Genomic DNA, 26,909 nt, shown 5'->3' with positions numbered 1-26,909 from the left:
CCAGAAAATTTTGCATTACAGCTTAAACTGGACAAGAATTATTTATTTTTTAAGTACGTAATCATTTCTACTCTATTCCTCTCATTTCAGTTAGTGCACTGATATTTAAATTATATTTAATTTTGTCTTTATTTTGTTCTTGCACTACTTAGATTCCAAACACTTGTACTTTCACAGTAACTAAGTTGACAGGTAAATGCTTTACATATACAAATTCAAGTGGTCTATAATTTGCCACTTTAATTATTTTACATTATCCCCATGTCCCTTCTCCTTTATTTTCTCCCCTTAGCCTACTTCTATTATTATATTTTCTACTGTTATTATTGAAGCATATCCTATTTTTGTATTTTGTGAAAAAGGCAAAAAATAAAGAAAAATATTAAGTTTAGTTTTGTTTTTTTTCACCTGTGATAAAATCTACATAAAAAACAAAATCAAAACAGTACATTACAGTATCGCATAAGATTTGTTAAAAAAAAGATATTTATTAGTTCACACAATGGAGCAGTGCCTCAACATGATGACAGTAAATTAAAGCAGAAGTTGTCCAACATATCAGAGAACAGATGGGTAGAATACAACTCTGTCTTTTGCCTCAACAGATTTAACAAATAAAAAAAACTACAACCAAGGTTTTATCATGCAGAATGTTTGTGCAAACTCTTTCTCTTCACAAACTGTCCTGTCCAAACCCACAAGGCAGCAGCTCCACACTGACGGAATGGGGGGAGTATGGACCCGAGCTGACAGTCTGCCAGGTGAGAAACTGAAGGTCACGGACATGGTACTGTGAGCAAAGAAGTCAATCAGAGAGAAGTGTGATCTTTATTTCACCAGTCCGATCTTCTTAGCCTCCGTTTCATATATCAACAGCCGCCACATTTTTACTATGAAGACTTCTGCTTCTTCGTCAAGAACCTAAACACAAACAAGTTCCATTATACAAAGTTTTACAAGCAGAAGCTCAAAAAAAATGTATTCAGTATGTGAAACATGATTATTTCTCACTGAATCTTATCTAAATAATCCTAATACCACTAGTGCTTCAGAGAAACCCAGCAAAAAAGAAAATTTTTAATGGATTCTGCACTTTAACTAATTCCAACTCACCATAGCCACATCATCAAGGATACCCTGAGGGGTGCTGTGAGCCATTACCTGTACAATAAAGATAAACTAAATCATTTGCTTTACGGATTATCAGACAGATAAAACATCTAATATCTAAGGTATACCATACATTAAAATGAACTGACTTATTTCTAACAATGGATGCAAGGGCAGATCATCAAGAGAAAGAATACAAAAAAAAAAAAAAAAAAAAGCACCAGATATGCAACATTAAACAGTCACAGTCCGAAAAACACATCGCTATAACTTGAAAAATAAAACATGTCAAAAAGACACACAAAGTAATCATGTCATTTTCAGTTGTCTACAAAGTACAAGTGAAGTGAATAAAAATTAAGCACAAACAAAACAAAAAGAATGAACAGTTACTATGACTGAAAGCCTTCATATTTTCCAAATTCTGAACTCAGACTACATTCTGTAATTTCTTTGGTTCCTCTGAAACAGAATAAAGTCTTCTACTGACCTTTGAACAAACAAAATCAACCAGAGTGGGTTCCTCTTCACCAATGTATTCAATAATCTTCTTATTGATCCATGGCCTAATGCGGCGATCCATTAAGGTCTTAAAGAAGAGAACAGTCACAACAACACGAGAAATTTTACTTTACCTGGTCAGTTTATCACTTTAAAATAAGCTCTGGTTAACAAACTAATACTGGACACATGATCAAATAATACCTTTGGATTTTGATTAACAAAATAAAACCTATTCAATCTAATGTGAAACTAAAATGATTGATTAGTGTTACCGAGTCCACCATAGCCCAGTCCAGAGGGTAGGAGAAGAGCTCTGGTCTGCCCGTAGGAATCTTCTCAATAAGGCTCTTTATGTGTTTACGTTTCTCTTCTGTGTTGATGCTGCCTTTAGACCCTGAAATTTCGGCCCCATCCAGCCCCAGACTCTTGTCATCATCGCCGTAGTCAAGTGGGACCAGTTTCCTTTTACGGGGCTGCTCATCTGCTTCCTCATCATCGAACTTGTTAAAAACACTCTCCACAGTTGCCAGTTTCTTTCGTTTTCCCACGTTGGGCTGACTAGGACTGTTTGTGGCTCCTGGAGAAATAAAAGAAGAGGGAAACCAGTTTTGACTGAAAATCATCTAGTAAAATCCTCTGCCTCCTCAGTTTGTGACAGGACTCACCCAGTTTGAGGCTGAGGCCGATCTTAGGCCGGTGTTCTTCAGTTGGCTGGACCTCAGGAGAGTTCTCGCCTGGAATGATGATCCCGCAGGGAGATTCATTACCAGGTGTGTTTGGAGTGGCGTTCCCACTGGCAGAAGACACTGAGGGCGCTGTAGTGATTGGTCGCATGACAGGTTTGAGTTGTGGTTTAATTTCTTGTGAGTCCTCGCCATCATGATAGTCATCCTCCTCCCCATCCTCAACATCATCGTCTGAATGGTGCTGGGGTCCGCAGGGTGCAGGCTCTGCAGGCCGTCCGGACCCTCTCTTCTCCTGATTCTGATGCGTTTCCTTTTGGGTCATGTCCTCCTCAGGCTCAAGTTTCAAAGGGGGCTGTCGTCTGCGCTCTGCCTCTTCCTCCATCTACACAAACAGCCAGTATGGGCAGCACATTAATAAGAACATTCATTTAGAGTCTAGACAGAATCCTACTATAATGGATATTCTGTGTCTGGCGCGTGTCCCGATGTTGCAGCACAGGAGGGCGTTTGTACAGGTTTTCCTCAGCCTTCACAGGCCCGATCGCCGCCAAACTTGCCAAATGAATAGAAACATTACCTGACTATAGACTAGGCACAATTTTATGTCCATATTGCAATGTTGTGAGGTATTCTGGGCGATTTTATCTGTCCTGGCTCGCTCAGCCAGGCACGAGAGATGTGACGTTCGCGGACGAGTCGACACTTTTGAACAGCTCTTTTAAGTGAAGGATAACAACCTATTCGTTGCGAGCCGTTCGTTTACGTGCTGTTCTTATATTCAAATTACCCACACTGCCTTCATGCTTCACCAATGTGCCACATGAGTCTGAATTGTCCACGCTGCCTTCACCTGAACGACAAATGACATCTCTGAGTTTGAGTTGTCCGCAGCACACCCCATTTACTTGAACGCAGCTACGTGCACAGCTAATTTAGGGGAGGAGTAATCAGTGACAGTCCGACTGACTGGACTGGAGACATTTACTGCTGTATCCAGGAGGAGCGACTGAAAAAAGTAGCGATGTGGGATTAACTGGAGGAGCATTTTCTTCCTGTAAATGCAGATATGCACTTATGTGGTGGAAAAGCCAGGCCCTGGTGGACCCCAGCCTCACCACAGTTATGGTATGAAGTACCTCTCTACTGTTCTACTCTATGCAACAGGCCATGAAACACACTCAAAAATCAGTTTCCTTTTACATATTTGAAGGTTTTTCAAAAAACTAACACAATAATTACTTTCCCAGGTAACTAATTACATTTATGAAGGTGTAATTCCATTACTAATTCTGTTACTTTTTTAGAAAAGTAATTAGTAACTATACCTAATTACTTTTTAGAAGTAATGTGCCCAACACTGGTGGTTATGCTGCCGTTCCTGACATTCCTACTCCTACCAGACCATGCTACAATGTGAAGGCTGCAGTTCACTACCGCTGTAAGAATTATGTTTTTTTTAAACAATATCTTTATTGAACTTTATATTACACAATTAACAATATACTCAACATCAAGCAAACAATAAGCAACATATTTCCCCCAAATAAATAAATGAATGACAGCAAAAAATGAATGAATGAATGAATTAATTAATTAATTAAGCATAAATAAACAGCATACAGCTCCATATATCAGCACCATTGTCAAAATTAATTGGTCTTATAACATCTGAGAAACTCAATTAAAGGTGACCATTTTTTCACAAAATCCCCTCCCTTTCCTTTAACAATATAAGTGAGTCGTTCCAGTACAATACAAGATGCCATCTCCCTCACCCAAATGTGTACTGAAGGTATGTCCATTTTCTTCCAGTATAAAGATATCATCCTCCTGGCCTGCAGGAGTCCAAAGTCAATGACTGTTGACTGACTTGAAGTAAAAACACAGCTGTCTGGAAATATACCCAACACACACGTCTTTGGCTTGAAAAGGCACCGTCACGCCCTCAATTTTGGACAAAGTTTGTATGACTGACTTCCAGAACTTCTGTAATTTTGGACAGCTCCAGACACAGTGAAACAAAGTACCCTTTCCTTCTAGACATTTGCTGCAGGTATCTGGGATGTTGGGCGCCCAACGATTCAGTTTGATTGGAGTGAAATAAATTCACCGCTGTATGAATTTAATCATACTTGACAGGCCAAACAAATAAATGCTCTTCCCTTCATGCCTCGCATGTTGGCTCAAATTATTACCTGCACAATGCATGATTAAATGGTACTTTACAAATGGATACTGGTGGCAGACAACTTCTACTTATCATGCGATCGTACAATGGCACCACAGGTACAATGCCGCTAGTATATCAAATTAACAAAATTACAGCAAAACAAAAATAAATCACACATCTTTGCTCTGCAACTGCACAATAAAACATGATTTCTCTAGGTTTCTACAACACAGATGCAGTACTTTTACAGACCTTTATGAATATAATTTAAGACTTATTTCACATCCTTACTGAAAAAAAAGAGCGAGGGATATGAAGAAAATTCGAGTTCCACAGTCACAATATATGGTAAGTGAACATGTTCAAATTCTACATAAACTTTTCAACTATACGAACTGTAAACACACATCATGATATACTAGGTGCCTTAGATTGGATTAGTTGGTATTAGTTCATGATTCCAAGTTAGATTTGTTGCAACACAAATTCTTCACGATAAAAGTGACAGTAATTTTATAAAATTAACATTAACTTCAGAATTGAGTCAATATGAAGATCTGTCAAATCATGACAGTTTTAGACCTATTGGATTTTTGAATGGGTTAAAGCTCTTTGCAGACTCTCTGCCAAAAGAGGAAGCGAAATAGTAAAAGATCATACATGTAAAACAAGAAGGAGGCTTCTGTTAGACTCACCCTCTGCAGCTCAGCATCAGGGTCAGGGTGACCCTCAGCGAGAAGCCTCTGTCTGATCTCCTCCAGTTCCTCCTTTTCCCTCTTCCGGTCTCGCTCATCCAGTTCTGTTTCCTTCTCTCGATCACGAAGTCGTTTCTGCAAAGCGCTGCCCCTGAAAATAAGAATGAAAAGTTACCTCATGACTAAAGCAAAAAAAAAAAAAAAAAAAAAAGACAGTTCACCTGACCCTCGTATATATAAATAACAACAGTCACCTGTAGTATTTAGGGTCATCTCTGTCGTCATCATAATCCTCAAGGAATTCTTTCAGTCTTTTGCCTTCCTTCAGCTGTATAATGTATCAATTAAACATCTGATTAGATATCTACATAAATTTCACAAGCTAAACATTCAAAATCATACATTTCTGCTTTAGACATTGATAATCCAACACTTATAAAAATATATAAATAGTTTCCTTGTATACCATTTCCCGACGCCTCTCATCCTCCCGCTCCATTTCTTTACTATAGTCTCTTGACTTCTTTCTCTCACGGATCTCCCAGTTTTTTAGGCGCTTTACGAAAAGAGAAACAAGTAATCTAACAAAAACTGAGCAAGACAAAGAACTCATAATGTTTAAATTGCCATAATCAAAATGAGATGATCTAAACTACGTACCTCCTGATAGGCAGCCTCTTTATCTCTGAGCCTTCTCTCCAGTCTTCTCCGTTCATAAACATCTTCCTCATCCTCATCACGGTCTCGTTTTTTATCCTCTCTTGTCCGTTCTCTGCAAAAAATATGATGGCTTTACTTTTCAGATTACAATTTATTGTCAACTTCCCGTCCAGTGAAAACCAGATGATTAAAAATGTGCTGATTTTTAATGTTTGTGATGAACTGAAGGATCACATGGGTTCTTTATGGGTTGAGCAAATTGTCCTTCTTTTGCTGAAGTCTTTGAAAATATTTAACGTGAACTGCCGCTGCCCTTAACATGTCTTGGATTCTTCCGGGCAGACAATAACATTTACAGCAGTAGTGTCCTGGTTTATCACACTAGGTCTGTCAGATTGTCTAAGCCACTTCAAGTAATGGGAGTTGAAGTTACACTAAATACTGCCTTTTGCCCATAGAAGTCATTTAGTTGTGTTTTGTGTGGGCTTGTGTGTACATGTTTCCCGTATTGTCTTGTTGTATCTTAATGAAAAAACTGAGAAAAAAACATATCATTAGTCATTACACACCTGTAAAAGACAACAAAGCTAAAGTTGGCTTTTTCACAGTACTGAATAATAAAACTCATACCATGTTACTGCACAAAAACTACCTTTAATATAAATATTTCTAAACTTTTACTTGTGATGGAGTGTTTTCCCAGTAAAGGATTTGAATTCTATTGGTGTACGAAGCAAGTGTGACAGAGTTTTGGTCCCGACTGACCTTGATCTACTTCGGTCTTCGCTGACGTCGCGACTCCTCTCCCTCTCCCTCTCTCGTTCCCTCTCTCGCTCCTTTGTCCTCTCCCGTTCCCGATCTCTTTCCCGTTCTCGTTCCCGGTCTCTGTCTCTTTCCCGCTCCTTGTCCCTCTCCCTCTCCCTTTCCTTCTCTTTTTCACGGTCTCGGCGCTCCCTCTCACGCTCCCGTTCTTTGTCCCTCTCTCTCCTTTCCCTCTCAAGCTCCAGACGCTCCTTTTCTTTCTTTCCTTTTTCCTCCTCCAGTTTCTGCAGGAGCCCAACAGGAAGAAAAGGGGATAGCGTGTCAGTTTATTAAAAAATATCAAAACCATCATCACAATAGAATACATAAAAATAAAAAAAATAAGATTCAGACTCCCTGCACAAGACATGCTCACATATTGCCACGACTCATTGCCTTGGAGAGGCTGGCTGCTGCAAGTGAGGAAGTCCTCTTAGCCCTGATGTTTCCTCCAGGAAGAGTGTTCCGATGTTTGAGCAGGGTTAATGTGGATACTGCTCAATTCAGGTCACACTTACTAAAACCATAAACCACATTTCATTCTGTAAAGCTACTAAATAAATAACGGAATCTGTGTTTAAGCAAGGGAGAAATGTTATCCTTATGGCCGACCACTGTTTTTTATCTTTAAACCTATAGAAAAAAAAACATCAGCGTATTTTGGTACATCAAGTGTTAGCAGATAGATCACTTCCTGTCCCTGCTCCAGGTTTCAATCATCCTGGTTATAACATACACTGATATTGAATGAATGTTTTTCAAACATGTAACAGGTCAACTTGTCCTCTGGAGTTACTACGTGCTCTATGTGGCGATCAGAGATTATGCTCTGATGTAATGACAGGCAGTTCCAATAAAAACCAAGCTGCAGGCAAATACATATTGGTCACACATGTCCGGCCATTTTCTAAATCAATGTGCGATCAAGCCAATGCAGAGGAACAGAAATGGCTTTATGTAAAAGAGTTATTAAAACATTTGACCTGGTTTGTAACACCACAGCACCTTCACATACAGCAAATCAACGGTAATGGCTAAGTGTGAATAAATGCTACCTTACCGAGTGTTTCACGCCTACCTGTTTTTTTTTTCTTGTTGTTGATGGATGCTTCTGCCCAGGAACAGAGTTGAGCATCCTTGCAATTTCCCTACATGCATTACTTTGTATTTCTATGGAACCACGAAGTAGGGCTGTCTGTGTAGCATATATACCGTGGGTATTATTTTTGTTGACAAGTTCTATCTATACATTTACTATCTACGTTTACTACTACGTAATGCCTTGGTTTGGTGTTACAAATAGGTGCCAAGTGGATTAAAATAAGCTCACGCTTAACATGGCCAATGGCCCAACTAAAGTGAATTATATAATCAGGTTCTGTAAGCTCTCTTTATGGTCATCTGAGATGCAGGGGCCAGTTTACAGTGCTACTCCCCTGTGGAGTCTGACTGACTCAGGCCCATAGTCTTACATTTATGTCATATAATGTATTTTTATTTAAAATGTAAATATAGCCATAAGCGTTCCATTCAAAACTAAAGAAATTCCTTCCCATTTGCTGTCAAACTCACTCCACCTTTTATCACTTTACCCCATGATAAAATGTAAAAGGGTTTTATCTGTGACACCGTTAAATTATTCATCATTAGACAGTCTATTCAATTGTAGTGACTAACAGAAATAATTTTCTTTCATTTAAGTATTTCTATTTTCAGAAAACAACATGATTTATGGCAGAGAATCATAGTCCAGTTGAACTTAGTAATATCCAAATGCAAAATCAGTGGACATAATTTTTCCCACATAACTTGCAGGTCAGGTCAATGATACAACCTCTGAGCATCTAATTATGTTAAGAGCTGATAAAACTTGAAACCTAATCAATCTTTTTCAGTCATATTGAATGTTGCAAGAACTTCTTCTGTACAATGTGGAAACTTCCCATAAGTAATTATCAACATATTTATGCAAGCTTATCTAAAATGTGGTTCAGTGTCAGTCTTAAGTGTAATACATGTATCTACAGTCACAAGTCATCATAAAAATTATTTTCTACACGTTGAGGAGCTATAGGTGCACAACTTACAGGTGATGAACTATTGCTTCAGCGGTTCTCTGCCCCTACAATTCCTACAGGCTACGTGTAGGAGGAAAAGATGGTCAAATGTAAAATTAAAAAAAATAAAATAAAATAATAAAATTAACAAAACAAAATAATACCATTCCAAATGACACCTGTGGAACAATAAATCTAAATAAAGCACATTCATATTCACAAGATCAGAGACAACAAATGATAATGTGTTTCATTAGGCCACAAAGAAATTAGTGAAGCAGTCTTACCTGTGGGTCGTTTCTGGTTCTCCCTGGTTTCTCCAGCCCAACAAATGATAAAACCTCAGCAGAGCCAGACCCACAGTTCAACCATAATTTATAGCAGCTTAACAGAGAGTGTCCCGATCTGATTATAATAATCAAAGAACATGTTAGAAATGTGGGTGTGACACCTGCTGAGAAGAAAACAAAAAAGGAGGACAGACCTACAAGCTCTACATCAGTTCAATGTCTGGTATTATGTTTTATCCCTAAATATGTCAGTTAAATACATTTCTGTAGTTTTTATAGTCATTTGCTAAAACCATGGAGAAACTTACCTCATCCTGTATTTTTCCACTGACAGTTTGGCTTATTTTTTATTAGGTAAGATTAATTCAAAGTACACATAATAACTGATTCCCCATTGCAAATGCCATAAATGTGCTTTCAGACAGATCTATAGCCGTTTATACTGGCAATTCACATCTAATAAAATATGATCCATCTACTGAATATGCATTATAGGTGTTTTAAATTGTGATTAAGCAAATGTCTATTTCCCTGATTGCTGACTGAATGATGTGCACTCAAGTACAATATTTGTACTAGGTATGTTTGTTTTATTTTCTTTCCCTCTATTATAATATCGGATACTATTATCATAATTATTTTATGTATTTATTAAAATTACGTAAGAGAGAACAGTCAGAGACAGATGAATGAACATGGAAACATGACTTTGAAAGGAAAATAAAGAGGATTTTAAATTAAAATAAATAACAAAATGGGAGGACTTACCTCTATAGTCTTCAGACCACAGAGTGCTGTGGAGGGGCGCTCCCTACTTTAGTAAAACTACAGGCTGCAGGTCAAACTACTGCAGTGGTTAGGCTCATTCAATCCATGTGTGTTTGTCAAACACATCATTTATCATGTGAGGACATGCAGAGGTTCACTAAGCTGCCTTACAAATGTCAGAGCCTCATTGAAAGGTTTGTGCACACCAGATAAAAGACTTTTCTTGCCAGGTTTAAGCTTCAGGAGAGGAGATAGAAGCAGGTTATAAGTTGTAAACTTTATCCTCATGTAAACTGATTCTTAAAAATAAAATGTTGACAGTGAACTTGGAGCCAGTTGCCCCTCTGCAAACCCTCCAGAAGGGAGCGCCCAACATGAGTAAAGAAGAAAAGAAAGATCATACTTACATCCTATCCTCGCAACTTTTTCCAAAGCTGAGATTCTGAGATTCATCTTGCTCTAGTCACCAAATGAACTCTACCATATTGGTGGGGTTTAATCAATAGATTAGCTTTAGATGGAATTTAACATTGTGTCCATGCACTCTGTGTGATTTAGCTTGTACAATGTTTGACCTTTAGTTTCAAATCAGTATTACAAACTGTGATAACTGTGGCCAAATTTAGAAATAAGCAATACTATATCCAAATGTGATTGCTGATTTATTATATATTGAATATTTATACCCTTAAATAAGTAGAATACAATGCATAAATCAATAGTCTTCCTTTTATGCCTTCACTGCTTGAATTTCATCACCTAATCTATAAGTATAAATAATCTAATCTATAAGTATAAATACACTATTTCCATCCCATAGTTAACAGCCTAATATTGCATCCGTAAATTACATAAATTGCAGCTGCATTTGCTGTTGGTGATTTTCTGATCTTAAATGTTTAGTAGCTCTTTTCCAAAACCTGAACTAGAGAATAAAAGAGTAAAGCTAGTGGGTTTGATACATTACCTTGTGTGTATCACGAAATTTACTGATCTCTCTGGAAATCAAATCTCTCTTGTCATCCTCCATCTCCATAGCATTGATATCCTCCTTACACAGAGCACAAAAAGACAAGAAATAATCACACTAAGTACTCAGTTAATACTATAAAGAGGATACAAACTAGCATTACAATCAAAGAAACAAATACCTCCTCTTTCTTCTCTTTTCGCTTCTTGTTGCGAGGTTGACTGTCAGGGTCCTGTGAGGGGGCGTTGAGCTCACTTGCATATTCTCTAATGAGGACGTCTATTGCCCCCTTCACCACCTGGTCACGCCGCAAAGTTTCTTCATCAAGAACCTCCTCCTCATCTTCCTCCTCAGTCTTTGACCCACTACTTGCTCCCTTTACATTAATACAAAATATAAAAAAAAAACCACATTTATTAATTGGACTTAACAAAAAATAACGTGAGGAAGTTTATTTTAAAATTTAACTGGAATGTAAGTAGACTAAATACCCCCTTGGCACTTTTCTTTTTGGCCTTCCATTCATCTAGCTGGGCTTTGGTCTTGGCATCTACTTTGACCAACAGCTTTTTGTCACCTAAAAGCAACTCGTGTAGAAGTCTGAGTGCTCGCAGAGTAGATTCAGGCTCTTTATACTCACAGAACCCAAAAGCTTTCAAGAGTTAACACAGGAAATTAAGTTAGTTCAACAACAGGTAGCTGGTGTATAGAATGAATAAAGTTGATAAAGAAATATGGATTCATGTTTGTTTAAATGTTAATTCTATTTTGTTTCAAGTCTGTCAATACCCTTTAATATCCATTATAGTAAATTTCTCATTTTGAGTCTCAGGGGTCAGCACCATGCACACAGAGAAAACAAAATATGACTTTGACTTTTACCTTGAAGTTTTCCAGAAGCTCCTTGGACCCGTTTCCAGCTTAGTACAATACCACATTTCTATTTTGAAAAAGGACACAAAAAGGGATTAGAAAATGACAGATTAATCAATTAAATAAAATACACAATTCAATGGATCAATATACTTGTCTATGGTTTCCCAAAATAGGGAGGCCTTGAACTAGAGGGAAGAGTCGATGCAGTGGGCGGACATCAATATCAGCTGATATTTCTTAATAAAGGTCAGTATTGGTAGAGGAATACAAGATATCTTCTCACCACTAGCAGAGGCAGATATTTATCTGTCATGTTATATTAAAGATTTTCTTATAAATGTGTTTGTTCTTGTAACTAATAGTATATAATACTAACTATTTTTATATTCATACCTAAAATTTCTTTGTTTGGGTTTGGTTAACTATAAAAACAAAATAAAGAAACACAAAGTAATGTTGTCTGTCTAAGTTCTCATTTGTCCAGGTTATTGTTCAAATTTAGCTGTTGTTGAAGTTCAACCAGACTGGTTTTATACTTAGTCCAAGAGACTTCATCTGTTCTATTTGCTGGTGGGGAAAAGTAGACTTAGAAACCCGTAGGAAGGGTGGTCTGTGTAGGTTGTTTTTCCCCATATGTTAATGACCCTAATGACCCCCTCTCTACAACCCTGACTCCCTAATGACCACCTCTCTGTGATCCTGACACTTAGGGTCATTAACATATGGGGAAAAAACAACAAATAGAACTGATGAAGACTCTTGGATGAGAGATGAATCATTTTCAAGAACAAAACTAATTGAACTTTGAAAATAGTTAAGGATGACAAAGTAAGAATTTTGCAATCAGTGCATCCTTTACTGATCAGTATCATCAGTGTTGTGTATGTTTGAGGCGTATCCAAAAAGAAATAAGTGTTATGTGCATGTTTAACTATGAAGATTTGCTCATGCATTCTTAATATTCAGAATAAAAACAGTTTTAAGCAGATTAAGGTTCTATTCTTTCTCTCTTTTACAAAATGACGTTGCTTGTCATTGCAGTCTGCAGCTCTCTCTAGTGATACAAGCATAGGGTGAGCTCCTTCAATTACTTTTCTCTATGCTATGATCTCTAAACTCATAAACTGCTCAGATTGTGTATTTTTTTGTGTACATTCATGTGTGTCAAACTCACCGCTAGAAGCTGTCTGACCAACATGTCTGAAGCCTTTTCAGAGATGTTCCCCACAAATACGGTGGTGGTGGGGCCACTGCTGTCATCTGTATCCTTCGATCTGATGGCACCAGAATCCTTTTTTGGAATCATTGGCTTCTGTGATACAGAGACTGTGGTTGGGACAAGAACCTGCAACAACACAAGAGAGTAAAATACACCTACAACTACACTGAAAAAGCAGCATGTCACATTTCTAGTATGTCACTGACACCCAAATTAAGAACAAACATAGAGAGATACCAGAGAAGAACTTGCCCATATTATAAGTCACAACTAATGGGAATGGGGATTGATGAACTACCTTGGGAGAGCTGCACATTTGGTAAGCTCAACCTGAATGGACTGAGCTGAAGCCTGAACAAGTATGCATTATGGGTTTAAGAGCAAATCATACAGAATGCATTAACTTCCATGCAGTAAAGCTCCTATTTCTAACTCACTGTGGGTGTGGGGGTCACTACACCCATGTGAACTGGAATCATTGGGGTACCTGAAAATAGATAGGGAAAAAATGCAATTAGTTAATCTCTTTATGGCAGCGTAAAATTATGGGGCAAAACTACAAGAGCAAAAACTTTGAAGAGATGATACTCTATAATCTCAGACAATAAAAAAAAAATTCAGTGCTAAATCTATCAGAGGATTAAATCTACTCCTGAACATTCAACTCAAAAACATTCTAATAAAATAGTTGATAGCTGTTCAAGCTTTCCACAGCATTCTTTTCCTTGGGTTCCAAAACTTTCCAATAGGCTTCTTTCAGAGGTACAACAGTAATGATTGTTCAGAGTAATGAAATGACACTTTGAACTTGTACATCTAGAAAGCAGCTTGCCTGATCACTGTGTTAGCCAATGTGATCATACTAACAATAGTGGAATGTGAGTAAATACATTTAATCATACACTGTACTTAAGTATAGGGCCTGGCACTATGGCTAATAATGTAATGATAAAAAGTTTCATGAGCTAGTAAATGATAACTATCAAGACAAATGCAAAATCATTATTTACCCTTCAAGCTTAAAGCCTGAAATGTTAATTATCAGTAGTTAAAATTCTGTACTGCATATTATTCTGAGATGAGCCATTCTGCACTCTTACTGTCGTACTTTAGGAATATTCTTATGCAAAAACTATTGTAGTTTTACTGAAAGAACATGAACAGTATTTATTACACAGTGGTACTAGTACTTATACTCAAGTAAAGTATCCGAGTACTTCCTTCACCACTGTACTCTGAGTTACCTGGTGGGACAGCAGTGGCAAACCCCCCATACTGAGGAGGTGGGATCCTCGGGGGTAACTGTGGGATGCCAATCTGCTGGCGATTCATCGGAGGAGGGTACGACATCCTGAAGTGTACAAAAACACGAAGAAATTATTGCTTGCTACAAAGAAACAAAGGACTACTGACACTGACAGAGAGTACCGAATCGTTTTTATGAGCACAACTAAGTGTTAACATGTCAAACTGAACTGGAGCTCAGTCACTTAGCGGACATCCACTAGCAGTAACAAGCTAAATTAGCTCATGCTACTATGCTAACCGGCCTTGCTAGTTCACGTTACAGCGGTCATGTCCGTTTTTACTCACCTGTGTTCTCGTATAAAACACAAACCAGCAGCTAACAGGAGTGCGACTTATACGGATAAAAGTCCATTAAATACAGTTAGAGATAAACACGACAGTGTATGCTGTACTTGCCTGCGGTGCGCTAAAAGCTCTATGATACAAATAACTGTAGGACCTATTCTTTCCGAAATGGATCATGGGATATTGCTGTGGCAGAGAATTTGGCTATCAATGTTTACACCCTGAATTTCGTCTCTCAGGCATCTACTTTGGTAAAGTATTTTTAAGAATTTGAGGAAATTAATTTAAAAAAAACATACATTTTTAATTTCCACGTCTAATGTAAAATATGTGAACTTTAATGCATCCTAAATACAATAACCTTGTCTTTTCTTCTTTATTTTGTATCAGTCTGGATTGATCTGTTTTTTAGTGCTGATCATCTGACAATTTAGCTTCTAAAACTGAGAGCTACTATGCTATTATAGTATCTACCAATGAAATGATACCATATACATTCACTGTTAAATTATTATTTGACATATATTGGATATACAAAGAGAACTCTAGCTCATATACAGAACAATTTTTACACCATTGACATTTTATTCTTGTGTTGCCAACTTGAATTTATCCTACATGGCATCAATGATGGCACATCAGAAATAATCAATTACTGAAGAAAAAAACAACAACATGATAATGAAGCTAATAGTTCAGTTGCTGTTTTGCACAAATTATAATGTGGGGTTTATCTGATTTTTTGTTCATAATTGAAATTTTGGAATTGGACAGGAGTCTCCAAAACACTAATATAATACTGAACAATAGAGTTATATATGAACCAAAAAAAAATTCTATCTAACCATTTATAAAATATATATGCAAATCTTCCAACTTTACTTAAGTAAGATGCTATACAGTTTCTTTGTGTTTGTATATGCTCAGAATGAAGTTAATTGCCACTAAAAAAAAAAAAAAAAAGGCACAACAAAAAGGGTTAAGTCAAGAACTGTTCACAATGACAGATGGGTTTAAGGTATTACATGACACATGTAATTGTTATGAGATTCCAAACAGATGTTTTTGATAAATATCGGGATTGATGGGTTGAGGCTATCAACCTGCACAGCGCAGGTAGCATCAACTCTATGTAAACCCATCTGCTTTACTGCTGTTTAGTGTGATTTTCTTGGTTGGTTGGTTTGTTTGGTTTGTCTTGCACATGTACATAATACAAAAGGGTTTGTATTGATTTGATATATAAAATAAAATTTAAAAAAAAAGAAGAAGTCAATGCCACACAGCTGTGATGTTATATTCTGTGAGTTTTTGCCTTAAGAGTTCTACTCAGGGTAATAAATCCCAAGATGTATTTAAATTGGCTGTATGGTTAATTTCCCAACACATGAGGTCGCTACACGTCTTGTTATTTCCCATCACAGGGCCCTTCACGTATAGACAGGCTCTCATGGTGCATTCACGGGCGGATGGCTGCGTCATGCTGAATAGCCAGATTACGTCAGGAGAAAAACACTTGTTGAATCCCTTGTGTCGCTTAGCAACAGCGGTGACTTAAAACTGCGTAAAAAGAAATTACATTTAGTCTGAGCTTGATCAGAGGTCACGTAAACCTTATTCTAATGAAATCATGGATAATGCATGAGATTTTGTGTATTGTTTTTGTATTCTGCCTAAGCGACAGTAAAGGTGATTGTCTAAACAATGAAACCAACTCAAACAATAAGTAAAATATCCTGATTTCATTGACCACACCTACATCTGGAATGTATGCACTAAAACGGCGTCAATGAATACAGTTTGTGCCCTAAATACTACTTCAGGCTGGTCTTTCCCTAGTTTTTAATGATAATACACATAATGCAAAATACGACTTGAAACAGTAAGATCACAACAAAATAAAAATCTCTGATTTTTTTTTTTAAGAGAGAGAGTTTAAGGCATTTTAGATTATCATAAACCAGATTTGTTATTCCTTGTAGTGATTTATTAGTTCTTGATAAAAGTCTCCTTTAATCCTGATGAATTGTCTGCTGATTTTCCTCTAAAACTATTCGCATTTATGGACGTCAAATTTTGACATGTAAAATAAAAGCTTGAAAATACTAGCCTACTTATGGTCCACTACATCTGTTTACGAACCATCAAATACATCTCATCAAGATATACAGTAGCAAGCTATAACTAAAAATATAACTAGCTACAATTTAGTTTCGCAACAGATCAATTTTGGAACAACAGTAAAACCTACTACATATTAGTGCATCAGTAATAATATATGTTTTTGTTGGGGTTTTTTATTCATCTACACATGTACAGTGGCTATATTTAATTTTTTTTTTCTGTAGTTTACCTGAATATAGGCTGTATTGTCCTAATATTAACCTCATATTAGTGCATCGGTAATAATATATGTTTTTTGTTGTTGTTGTTGTTGTTGTTGTTGTTGTTTTTATTCATCTACATATGTACATTGGCTATAATTAATTTTTTTCTGTAGTTCACCTGAAACTAGGCTATATTGTCCTAATATTAACCTTATGTTTTGGACTTACATTTAGCAGATCCGTGCCACTAAATCGAGGTCAGCGAATATAAAAGGCTTGATAGATAAAAGAAAGATGCTATAGATAGCTGTATTTCATATAGACCTGATATCGGATATGTTTTGGCCCGAGATCTGTGACACGTGGTATGACACAAACATCCAGACCAAGAGTTAAAATGTAAACAGGGCTTGGTTGCGTCTGTGGAAATTTCCACCTTGGTCAGACTGCAGCAAAGCGCTTCATAACAAACGTTTTAAAAAAGCACTCGCTCCACATCAGCTCGGAGGCCACGCCCACAGAACGAACCCACGGGTTTTACCGTTTCCGATTGGCTGATTCGAAGGTGTGTCATTCAACATGACGTCAGACGCTCATAATAGAACAAGACGTATTGGGGATTAAAAAATTTTTATAACGCATAAAAATGTTCTCTTTTAGTAAGTTCTGCTGATATTAAAATGTAATTTAACTTTTAATTAATTAATTAAATCCTGATCATCTTTCCGGTGTACTGTGTCCCGCCTATTCGCCCACTCATGAATATTAAGCAGATTTGGGATCCATAAGACCAGCCCACTGCTCTAATGCGTCCATACACAGCATCCACCGGCGCAACATCTCACACTGCTTTCATCAGACTTTTAGATCGGGTCGAGCTCATCTTGGACTTGACTCATTCCGACTTTTCAGAGTGAAAATGGCTTTAAGAGGGTCTTTATTCCGCCTCCTCAGAACTCAACTCAGCCACACTTGCCAACAAAGCAGAGCACAGTCCGTGGCTGTTCTGGGTGCCCCATTCTCAAGAGGACAGGTATGAAATTTAAAAACATTTAATAACAACATTTGACAATTCCAGCACTGTTCTAACTGTGATCTTTTGGGTTCCTTACAGAAAAGAAGAGGTGTGGAACACGGGCCTAAAGTGATCAGAGATGCCGGACTCATCGAGAGGCTCTCCGGTTTAGGTAGGACACAGATGGGATAATAATGGAGCTACCGGTGGTGCCGCTGCGTTATGTAACAGAGGATGAGGTGAAGAGCAGCATTTAAATAGATTTATCTGTTTAATCTGCTGCGTTTAAAAAGATTTTTTCTGTCAGCCAGCCAATTACGTCACATTCCGTGAGACAATAAATATAAACATCTTACATCATATAGACTTTAAAGAACACAGTGTCCAGTCCAGTTTAATCAGATGGGTGCTTTTTGTTGTTATTATAGTGGACAAAATGGAAAATACATCCCCGATCTCCCTAAAATAACCTCACAAGCTATTTTAACTATTATTTTTAACATTTAGTAGTGAAATCTAAAATGATCAACAGTCAAATACGCATAAAAATCTGTGGGAATTCTAACAGATAATGATGCACTTTCATTTTGGTTGGTTTTGAGCCACATGTCTGCTTCAGTCATTCTGTCTCCAGCACATGCTCGGAGGAAGAGGGGCGCAGGAAGAGGATGTCTGATTTATTTCCATTATGTCGTCAGTGCAGACACACTCACCGGCACTGCAATAACCCACTTTATGCGGTTTCAATGGAAAACTCTGCCCTAGTCTGGTGGGAAAGGCCGCGATTGCTTGAATGAGTAACGCGATAGCGCAAGCGGAAAGAATCCCCCTTTTATTTTGGCACCAAGATGTCAGCGGGGTTGCATTGTGACGGACATTCCACGCCTCCTGTGCATAACAAAAGAGTTTTACGCAAGCGGCCGATGATGCAAGTGAGGAAATGACCTGTAGGAGTCGAAGAAACACTAAAAGTTACGATATTATTGCGATAAGAGTGTATTATAGAACGTTGAAGTTAGTTATTAAAGTCTGAATGCCAAGGACAAACTGTAGATGGTGCCATAAGCAGATACTCAGTGGCATCATCTTAACTCATTTGTATTTATTTGATGATTTTTAAGCCAAATAGCCATCACAAAAAAACATAATCTCTTTAAGGAGTGTGTCTTAAATCCATAAAAGAAGTTTGATCATGATCATTAGGGTCATAAATGAGTCTCTTGTTGGAAAAAAATACCATGTAAAACTGCATTTTTTTTTTTAAATAAAGAAGTGTTGAGGCTGAGGAGGCAAGTGTTAACTGCACTATAAAAAGGGTCTGAAGAGGTGTCTGCACACAAGATTAAAACAAGACTACCATATGTATGATAAGTTTACTATAAATAACCTTGATGCAGAGTATAAGATGGAACCAAGTATAAATCTACTATCATGATACCATCGTCAGTAGAAATAGCAGTGGTGGAAGGACCTTTACCCCAGTACTGAGCTCAAATCAGAAAAACTTTATTTATTTTTACTTTATTTGACTATTTTCTGTTTATTTTACTCAATATTTATTGCATATCTCAGACATGCATGTTGTTGTCACTTACTTTGCATTTTCATTTTACTATGCATCCTATTACCATGAAACAAAAAACAAGCAGTAAATTAATATGTTTTATTGTAGATGACGCTATCCAATTTAATTCTGTTTGATTTTATTTATAAATTGCCAATTGTAATAGACTACTTTGCCAAAGTACTTAACAAATTCAGATCAACACCTTAGATAGACTATATCTAGCAACAAATACAGTAACGAAACTGATATTAGTATCTGAACACATTTATGAATCAATGATTACACATATATTTAGACATATTAGCCAGAAGTCAGCCATGGTGTGTTTTTACCTTTAGTATTTTCATAAATGTACATTTACTTACACTATGAATGCAGGACTTTTACTTGTAACAGTCTATTCTTAGATTGTATTGTTTTTTATATTCAAGTAAAAAATGCTTCTTCCACCACTGCCTCTGAGTTCAACAAAGTCATTATAGGTTAACTTATAGAGCTTTTTGGATGAAATTGAAAATTACGAGTGATCATTTCAGCATCATGCCAGTGTGTGATAGACATCAGTACCTGTTCCTGTGTTATAATACATTTAACAGGCGCAAATAATTAAAGCATGTGCCAGGTAATCCTAGCATGTGTAGCCGAACACATCAGATCATCAGCTGTAAACATAAGGTATTATGTAACCGTTACAGCCCCCCTTAAGGTCATACAGAGCGTTTCCACATTTGGGACGTTTTCGACACCTGATATATTTTAAAGCTTAGGATGTATGGCAGCCAAAGTGATCCAGTCGTCTCCATATGAGACATCCAATATGTCAAAATGAGAAATGATGTACCATTTTAAAATAATGACAAATTAACACAAAAGTCTGCATTCTTATGTTATAATTTGATAATGTTGATACTGCTAAAGCGATCTAGCAGAACAATAAAATTCTGAAACATATAGGATTTGTTCAAAAATATGGGGTTTGCTGTGTAAAAATTTTATTGATGGATTATTTAATATCTGGGTTGTGTCTTTGGTTTCGCATAGGATGTTTGAACCTTTTCTTATCTACAAAACCTTGCAGAACTAAATGTACTCACCAGTTACTAGTCATTTGCAGTGTGAGTTAGCGCTAAATAAAACATTTATTTATTGTGATAAATAATTTATTATACAACACTGTGTCCTGAAATGACAGGGATACAAAATCTTCATAGTAAATTTTCAAGTTTTAAATGAAAGGTGTGTGAATTTCGTTTCATTTCACCAACATATGAATTGATGGGGTGGTATGGGGTTGTCTTGCCAATGGCATGATGCCAGTTTGGCAGCAGTGAAAAAGATATAGCTGCCATGTCACCAACTGAGCCCAAAGCATGAAACCAAACCCTAAGTGAACTAAATACCATGTCCATGTTCTCAGTATCTTTACACCCACCTGGTTAGTGTCAGTTCATTTCAATAAAAAAATCGACATAAAAAAACCCTAAAAACATAATCATTGTTGGCCTTTAACTTCACAAAATCGTACACTCAGCAGCATTAACCGTGCATTCTAAAGGAGTTTCAGGCTGTCACTGGTGCAACAGACTGTTTGAATTGTCCTGCAATAAATGCTCAAGATTGCACTAAGACAAGGGCTATTCCTGTCCTGTCTACAAATGGTAATGAAGTACATTTGTCCCCCTTAGATCAGCAGAGTAACTGTACGCTGCCATCAAGGCTCAGATTGCAAGATGAACCCCCAATATGGTGGATCACATCACTTGTTTACTCCACAGTCTGTGTCTAAAAACTAAGTGGAAATTTTTCAGACTTTACTTCTTCAGCCACCTACCACAGTATGAACTGCACTGACTGAAACCTGACCTGAAGAGGGAAAGGAGACATCTGGAAGCTGCACCGTCACAAATGTTCCACTGGCATTGAATGACTCAGCCTAATTAGACTGCATGGTGCATGTTTAGTCATGGTGTAGCCGTAGTGTCCTAAGGATCGGAAAGAGCCACACGTTCTTTCCTGTGCAACAGCCAGTTAGTGTCTGTAAATAATCAGGTGTCCTGGGGTAACACCTTAAGCTCCTCCTCAGTGGGTCATCGTAAACTATACTAATAAAAGTGACTCAGCCAAATGCTTTGAGTAAATAAAGTATTTTTGTTGTGCTCCTCAGATTACTCCATCCATGACTTTGGTGACCTCAAATTCCACCATATTGAAAACGATGAACCATACATGGAGGTCAAGTTCCCTCGCACTGTGGGTGCAGCAAATAAGAAGCTGTCTGGAGCAGTGAGCAGAGCCATCGGAGCTGGACATACCCTCGTCATGCTGGGAGGGGATCACAGGTAAAAAAAAAAAAAAGAAAGAAAAAAAAGATAACATGCAGAAAACAGCAATGGTAGAAAATCTACTTAGATACTTTAACAATTAAACGACAATTAAAGGTTTGTCAATTCAAAACCTTACATAAGTAAAGAAATGTGAGAATTATTAGCAAAATGTACTTAACCTCCTGAGACCCCCAATTCATTTTTTTCATCTGTAGGGGACTAGAGTTTCACAGCTTTACTTAAGAAATAAAATGCTGTTTATTGCAAAGCACATTACATTAAAAAATAAATCAATAAATATATGAAAAAACAGTTGCATCATGTTGTTTCCAATCAAAACAATTATTTAATGTTAAATAAATAAATAACTTTTACTTTCCTAGGTCTCAGGAGCTTAAAGTATCCAAAGTAAACTCTGTGCAAGTGTTTTACTTTCATATATGATGTGTTTGATTCATAAACTACTGCACTAATGTGCTTTCATGCATTTTAGTACTGAACAAATAGAGCTCATTTATACTAATTTAAGGTCATTTAATCTTACAGAATGTGTAATAGTCATGCCATAGGTCATGATCATCATATGTTTTTAATTTTGTCTTGTGAGAACTACATATGAACACTTCATGAGCCTATTTTCATGTTTGAGATTATGCATTTTCAAGTTCATCCAAGGTTTCTACACAGTTTATTTAACTTAAAAGCAACACATTTACTAGTACATGGTTGTCACTGGACAGAAAGAGGATAAAAATAGGGGTATCAGACAAACGTGGAGTAAAAAGTACTGTATATTTGCCTCTGAGATGTTTTATAAAATGGAAATCCTCAAGTCACATTTAAGTATTTCAAAAGTGTATTTACAAAAGTACAATACTTGTGTAAAAGTCCTCCATATACTCTACAACTGGACAGTGTTTTGTTTAGGTTTAACCCAGTCTGAAGTCGATCACCTTGAGTCACTCAGATAAAGGTTAGACTCATCATAGGAGTGCCAGTCTTCACAACCTATACATAAACACTTATTCCTTAATTTCATCACATATATTTAGGTTCAGCAGGTTTGGAGATATGAGGTTTTCACTTGACAGGGAGGGCATGGAATGTGTAATCTGAAAATGACGTGAAAGGTTTTTTTAAAAAAGAGTAAAAACAGTTCTGCTATATAAGGTATGAGAATATAAAGTGGCATAAAATGGAAATAATTGACATTTGTACCATTGTCCTTATGCTTTTGTAGCCTGGGTATTGGATCAGTGGAAGGCCACGCCCAGCAGTGTCCTGACCTGTGTCTCATCTGGGTTGACGCTCATGCAGACATAAATACACCCATGACTTCGCCTTCAGGAAACCTTCATGGCCAGCCTGTTGCATTCATGCTCAAAGAGCTGCAAGACAAGGTGAGAAATATGAGATTCTAATAAAAATACTGCAGAAGCTTCATATTTAGTCCTGTTAGTTTTCAGGCCATATTAAGTCTGAGTATGACCCTGTGATGCAAAGTTATTGAGTACATTTACTCACTTGCATATTGAACTGTGGTACTTTATAGCTTTAACTCCTTTACAGTAAACAGCTTTAGTTAGTTAGTTTTAAGGCAAAGATTTTACAATGGATAAAAAAAACAAACTTTCAAAATAAATACAAATATTAAATCAGTGATTTCCAATCTGTTTGTCTTCTAATGTTTTACGAAAAGCAAAATCACATTTCTGACATCTGTGTTGGTAACAGCTCCACAAAATGCAGATTTTTCTATCTAAACTCACTTTCTTCAGTCCACTATACGTTTTAATCATCCAGTAACTGACCAAAATCAAAGATAAGAAATAGCTGCTACAACAGTATAACGTTGCCTTAAGATTTTACAGTTTTTGTTAATACTTTTTACTTAATACTATTTTACATGTCTCATAGCTTAATTGTCTAAGTCATATTGTCTACAGATCAGAGTCAATGATGCAAAATGAAGCAGCAGTGCCAGGAGAGTAAAGTTATGTAAATGTCACAGTTTGGCCAAAAATATGACTTGGGCAGTTATGCTATGATTACTAACAATATCCGATTCACTCCGGCAAAATGTTAGCACTTTGAATATAATATTTTCCATATAGTGGATTTCAAGCTGTAAAAAAAATCTTCCAACCCTGAAATTTTTCTGTCCAATTTATTAATTTGTATGATGTACTTGTTGTACAGTGCAGAAAGATCACATTAAAAAAACAGCAATAAGTTCAGAGGACCAAAGACCAATGTTTTTTTTTTCCTGTTCTTACATATATAGTCATACACATATATAGTGAATGACATCACAAACTCCATCTGTTTACCACAGATGCCAGATATCCCAGGGTTCTCCTGGATGAAACCGTTCCTCTCCTCAAGTGACCTGGTGTACATCGGATTAAGGGATGTTGACCCCGGAGAGCAGTAAGTGACTTGTACATATTTTATCTTGTGTGTTTAAACAGAGTGTATTACTTCAGCATGTCAGCGTATGGTCTGGTCACAGTACAGGGAGGGCGGGGCTTAGTGTTAATTGCTGAGACATTCCATCCTTGGCTCTTTCTTACCTTTGTTGGTATGTGTCACTTCCATTACCATTATTGGTTGGTAATTATTGTTGAAATTTATTGTATTATAAGTTATGCAGACTATCAATTAGATAGTTACTGTTAATAATATACATCAGTTTTCCTAATCTGTTTACGATCTGTTATTTACATTATTAGGACTCTAAACAGATATAATCTCATCGTTAAGGAAGCAAAAGTAATGTGTTATGTTGTATAAATGAGAGGTGGGATTGGGATTTAATAAGTTTTCTTTTTCTCACTCCTTTTCGAGTAATACTTATTGAATTTATTTTGTTGTAACTAGTGTACATGGCAATTGCTATATTATCTTGATCACCTCTATTTATTAATTTATTTATTCTGCTATTAGTTCCTTGTACACACAAAAGTTTTTTTTTTCTTCTGCTCAAAAGAAAGAAAGAAAGAAAGAAAGGAAGAAAGAAAGAAAGAAAGAAAGAAAGAAAGAAAGAAAGAAAGAAAGAAAGAAAGAAAGAAAGAAAGAAAGAAAGAAAGAAAGAAAGAAAGAAAAAAAAAGTACCATAGTTGTTGATGTTTTTGATTTTGTGCTTCACAGTCACATCTTGAAGTCCCTCGGTATCCAGTATTTCACCATGAGGGACATCGACAGACTTGGCATTCAGAGGGTCATGGAAGTCACTCTTGACCATCTTCTGGCAAGGTATGTCTATGCCAAACTGTGTAAAAGTATTTATTATCAATAAAATACTTGTGTGTAAATATACCGTTATTATCTCCTCTTCAAAAGAAAACAGCGGCCGATCCACTTGAGCTTTGACATCGATGCTTTCGACCCGTCTCTGGCTCCTGCCACAGGAACTCCAGTGAACGGGGGTCTGACCTACAGGGAGGGGATCTACATCACAGAGGAAATCCATAACACAGGTACACATCATCACACACCACAGATATGATAGTTGACAAATTTTAACAGACTTTTTTTTTGCTTAGTTTACCTCTGTTTTTAATTTAGACAGTTTTTAATCTGCTATTTAATTTAGTTTAAGTGTTAGAGGTAGTTCGTAATTTTGATGTTTTTTGTCAGATGGGGTGAGATTTTAAAAAATTCAGTCAAAAGTAAACAAAAAAATCATCCCGCTTTAATGTATTTTATTCATGCAGGTCAGATGAACAGTGTCCTTAAGACAGTAATGGAAGTTACTTAGATTTAAAAAGAAAAAAAAACTTATTAAAGCCTTGGTTTTAGTTCCATTATACTTAATATTTTCCCATTATTTCCTTTATATTTACTCTGTTGTGTGGCAGCAACCATTCCATACTTTTTTTTTTCTCCAAAAACTATGATTGATAGCTGAAACTATTACATAGTCCACTACAACAAAAGTAGCCGATTGTGGGTCCTGCACTCTCAGGCTTTTTGATCTAATCAGTGCATGCTTGGTGTTTAGGTCTGCTGTCAGTCATGGACCTGGTAGAAGTAAACCCCATCCTGGGTGCAAACCCTGAAGCTGTGGAGGCCACCGCGTCTCTAGCAGTTGACGTCATCGCATCATCTCTGGGACAGACGAGAGAAGGTGCTCACGGGGTCATCGATGAGATCCCCTCTGTGAAAGACGACACAGAGCAGCTCCGCCTCTGAGAGCATGAGGCCAAGCTATGAACTTTATCAGCATCATCTCTGAGCATTCCACGATTCAGATTAAGAGACTGCAATGTCTGAACTAACAATATCTGGAGTTTTGAAATTTTTACTCTCATCTCTTTGCTACATTGTGTTATGAAACCAAAATTATGTCTAAATTCAAAAGCCTCATGTAGGGCTTTACAGATACGTGGTGAAAATTTCACACTGATAATGCTGAAGCTAATTTCTGACATAATGAAACTGTATGTATCGACCGGAATATGATCGATTTCACAAGCAATACCTATAACTTATTTTGCTCCTACTGTATATGTACTGTAAGTGTTAGACGACACGGCTGCCACATATTTATTGTGTGTTTGATTTACAAGATGATGAACCTGCCTTAGAGGTATGACTAACAGTCCTATGGGGGACGTCTTTTTTGTGGCTGTGCCAGGTAGTTAAGAAATGGAAATGATGTGTTTGCACTTTTGGACCAGCTGTGGTTACTGTATTTTCTTAGAGTTTACTTTTGTATTTCACAATAAACCTATCAGTGTATGATGTGTACTGGGAATTACTGTACGTAAGAGAAATGACAGGATACATCAGTATTAATTGGCTTGAAAACTGCGAGTATGTGGCTTAGATTTAAGCTTTACTTCAATGCTAATTGTAAATGATATGGCCGCTAAATGAATGCTGCCCTTGTACCAAGAGTTTATATTTTGGTCTTCCATAAATGCGATGGCATTTTTTTTCCTGTGTATGAGTTTCTTATTTCCTCCTCTCATTATTTCATTTACAGTAAAAAGTGTTTAATACAGCTGTGGACTGGCAAGATTCTGACAATATAATACTTACTGTTATTGCATTTTTTTTATAATACTGCTATAGAATAAAGAACACAATATGAGTATAGAGGCTTACTGATGATAGATTACTACACTAACAACATGATCTAGGGGACGAGGATTTCAACATAACAATATGAACTATCAGCTACAAACCTTTGCATGTGAACTATTATTGAGAACTGATAGTACTCTCACATTTCTAGTATTTACAACGAACATTCTCATTCTAACTTATCCA

The 26,909-nt window shown here is 36.8% G+C and overlaps 2 protein-coding genes across 4 annotated transcripts; one reads left to right on the top strand and one right to left on the bottom strand.

Annotated features, from left to right (window-relative positions):
• Window positions 1-468: 468 nt before the first annotated feature.
• rbm25a (RNA binding motif protein 25a) lies at window positions 469-14,570 on the bottom strand. 3 transcript variants are annotated; one of them, XM_030127646.1, is made up of 18 exons: window positions 14,400-14,570; window positions 14,051-14,157; window positions 13,244-13,293; window positions 12,762-12,932; window positions 11,594-11,651; window positions 11,203-11,363; window positions 10,893-11,087; window positions 10,709-10,792; window positions 6,591-6,871; window positions 5,826-5,937; window positions 5,632-5,721; window positions 5,420-5,493; window positions 5,166-5,316; window positions 2,280-2,682; window positions 1,887-2,191; window positions 1,601-1,699; window positions 1,114-1,161; window positions 469-921 (listed from the first exon to the last, which is right to left on the bottom strand). In XM_030127646.1, the coding sequence occupies exons 2-18, from the start codon at window positions 14,154-14,156 to the stop codon at window positions 829-831; spliced, it is 2,481 nt and encodes an 826-aa protein (XP_029983506.1). In that variant the 5' UTR covers window position 14,157; window positions 14,400-14,570; the 3' UTR covers window positions 469-828. The 3 variants fall into 3 exon arrangements, with proteins under 3 accessions (XP_029983506.1, XP_029983507.1, XP_029983508.1); XM_030127647.1 differs by having other exon boundaries at window positions 10,709-10,789; XM_030127648.1 differs by lacking the exon at window positions 13,244-13,293.
• Window positions 14,571-17,528: 2,958 nt separating this feature from the next.
• On the top strand, window positions 17,529-26,579 carry arg2 (arginase 2). The gene is made up of 8 exons (XM_030127649.1): window positions 17,529-17,759; window positions 17,841-17,913; window positions 21,473-21,647; window positions 22,873-23,032; window positions 23,968-24,062; window positions 24,783-24,887; window positions 24,975-25,111; window positions 25,636-26,579. The coding sequence occupies exons 1-8, from the start codon at window positions 17,646-17,648 to the stop codon at window positions 25,824-25,826; spliced, it is 1,050 nt and encodes a 349-aa protein (XP_029983509.1). The 5' UTR covers window positions 17,529-17,645; the 3' UTR covers window positions 25,827-26,579.
• The last annotated feature ends 330 nt before the right edge of the window (window positions 26,580-26,909 follow it).

The sequence above is a fragment of the Sphaeramia orbicularis genome, chromosome 22, assembly GCF_902148855.1.
Source record: "Sphaeramia orbicularis chromosome 22, fSphaOr1.1, whole genome shotgun sequence".
NCBI lineage: Eukaryota > Metazoa > Chordata > Actinopteri > Kurtiformes > Apogonidae > Sphaeramia > Sphaeramia orbicularis.
This window is presented reverse-complemented; position numbering and strand designations above follow the sequence as displayed.